The sequence below is a fragment of the Sinocyclocheilus anshuiensis genome, unplaced genomic scaffold (assembly GCF_001515605.1).
Source record: "Sinocyclocheilus anshuiensis isolate Anshui unplaced genomic scaffold, SAMN03320099.WGS_v1.1 scaffold298, whole genome shotgun sequence".
NCBI classification, from domain to species: Eukaryota; Metazoa; Chordata; class Actinopteri; order Cypriniformes; family Cyprinidae; genus Sinocyclocheilus; species Sinocyclocheilus anshuiensis.
The window spans coordinates 220,739-223,072 of NW_015547640.1; the positions used below are offsets into that span (position 1 = coordinate 220,739).

The window sequence follows — 2,334 nt, forward strand, 5'->3', positions numbered from 1 at the left end:
CACACACACACACACACACACACACACACACACACACACACAACTCGGATATAAAATATACAGCAAAATAACAATCTACAATGAAACTAATAAATCAGAAAGCCATTTTACGTCTCATCTCACATGGCGCACAGGCCTATGCTAACAGGCTAATGCTAACTTTCTCCTCAAACGACTATTATTATACACATGTCGAGTGTTAATAATATCCGCTAGTGATTCTTAATACATTTATGACTTATTAAGACTTCATATGGGCACAACTATCGTTTAAAAGAAGGAAAGCCGCACAGGGCCGCATTACGCCTCACCTCACGGTCGGGACGCGGGAACGAAAGAGGCCGCCGCAGGAAGCGGCGCAGTAGTAGTACCAGTGGAACATCCAATCAGAATCGAGCGGAGGAGGCGCATCTGCGCGCTGATTGGTCAATACCATGTCCCTCACTCTGCAGTTCATTTGTACAGTATATTCCTTAACCGAGTTTTTTTTATTTTGTGCATTTCATTTAATAAACATACTATGAATATTGTTGGATTTGTGAAGAATTGCTTACTATGTTCCTCATTTGTGGATAAAACCTCAAATAAATAAATGCAAATGTTCAGTGATTTTTTTTGTTTTTTTTTTGGACAGCGCTTCAAAATCAGTGAATGATTTGTATTACACTTGATACGATTTCAATTAATTTACAAAATGATGATATTTACATTATTATTATTATTATTATTATTATTAGAAACTATGCTCATATTAGTATTAGTACTGTAGTAGGTTCGTATTAAGTAACATCCACAATAGAATAAACGAAATAATACATAAATAATTATGTATATAATTATTAAAAATAAAAAATAAAGTAATAAAACCACATGATATAAATACATTTGACAGTAAAACACAGGCTTTTTTCACAATATTTTTTTTTAATATTTATAAACACAGTCAGGGAGTACAAAAGCAAACAAAAATACATAGCCGAAATAATTACTTATAATAATAAAATAAGGAGAGAAAAGATAATTATCGAAATTAAGTTAAGTTTTTTATTTCTTCATTATTATTAATACGTTTTTTTTTTTTTCGTTTTTTTCTTCTTCCTTTATTAGGAGTAGCAACAAGTATACAAAAATATACAACCCTAGTAACAACAAAAATCACAAAACAAAACAAAACAAACATACAGGGCCAGGGGTAATATAAATTACATTATATAAAGTAAAGGTGCCTCAAAAGGCACTTTTTAACAACCAGGCAAAAGGTCACCGAGCATTCAGTCAACTGTACATTATAGGAAAGAACCAATATTATAAGATGCACTTATTAATACGTTTTTTGGTCCGTCTGTGAGAGACGCCGTGACGTCATCAGCGCGCGCCAGCAGCCCCTGAGCCACGTGAGCGGATGATGTAAACAACCGCAGCGCTAGACTCGTCTCTGCTGTCCGTCTGTCTTTATGAGCGAGATCGGCCCTTCACACTGCCGCGCGTCTCCCGCAGATCATGCCCCGCGACCCCGACCCTCCTCCGGCGAAGAGATTTAAGCCGGGCTCTCCCTTCTTCCGCCTGGATAAGAAGAAGCCGGGCATGCTGCTGCCCAGAGCCGGACACGCGGCCGTCGGCGTGGACACACAGCGCAAACAGCTGCCCATCTATCAGAGCAGAACACAGCTCATCAACCAGATCCGACAGCTGCACAATGCTGTGTTCATCGGTAAGACCGCACATACACAACAACACGTGTTATGATCCTAACTCAGTGGTCCCCAACCCAGGGGCCCGTTCCTTTATTACAAGAGTACCCTACTAATCCAGGGACAATAATTTAAAGTAATAGTAATTTGAAAATAATAGTATAATGCTGTGTAATCTATAATACTATAGACACAGCCAGTTTTACTCATTGAGCGATTTATTCGTGATAAAATAATAACTTTACAGCTGTTTTAGAGTCTTACACACATGCTGTACAGTTAATCTGAGCCCTGCATTGATTTGAGTGCTGACAGATATTGTGGGAGTGGCTTGATGGAGATGCAGATACTAAAGAAACTTTAATTAAAGGGGTCATATGATGCGATTTCAAGTTTTCCTTTCTCTTTGGAGTGTTACAAGCTGATTGTGCATAGATAAGATCCCTGAAGTTGCAAAGACTAAAGTCTCAAATCCAAAGAGATATTCTTTATCAAAGTTAAGACTCTGACACGCCCCCCTAAAACGGCTCGTTCTAACACGCCCCCACATATCTACCTCACTATGTGGGAATATTTGCATAATGCGGCCAAATGTTCACGCAAAGAAAGAAGGCTTGGTTTCAGTAACCGCAGTTAGTGTTGA

General features: G+C 38.5%; 1 protein-coding gene across 1 annotated transcript in view; it reads left to right on the forward strand.

The window, feature by feature from the left end:
• The first annotated feature begins 1,361 nt into the window (after positions 1-1,361).
• Positions 1,362-2,334, forward strand: part of dhx33 (DEAH (Asp-Glu-Ala-His) box polypeptide 33) — a 13,137-nt gene continuing 12,164 nt past the window's right edge. Inside the window, exon 1 of the mRNA XM_016503995.1 lies at positions 1,362-1,711. Within this exon, the coding sequence (XP_016359481.1) occupies positions 1,501-1,711 (211 nt within the window). The 5' untranslated portion in view covers positions 1,362-1,500. The remainder of the gene's footprint in view (positions 1,712-2,334) is intronic.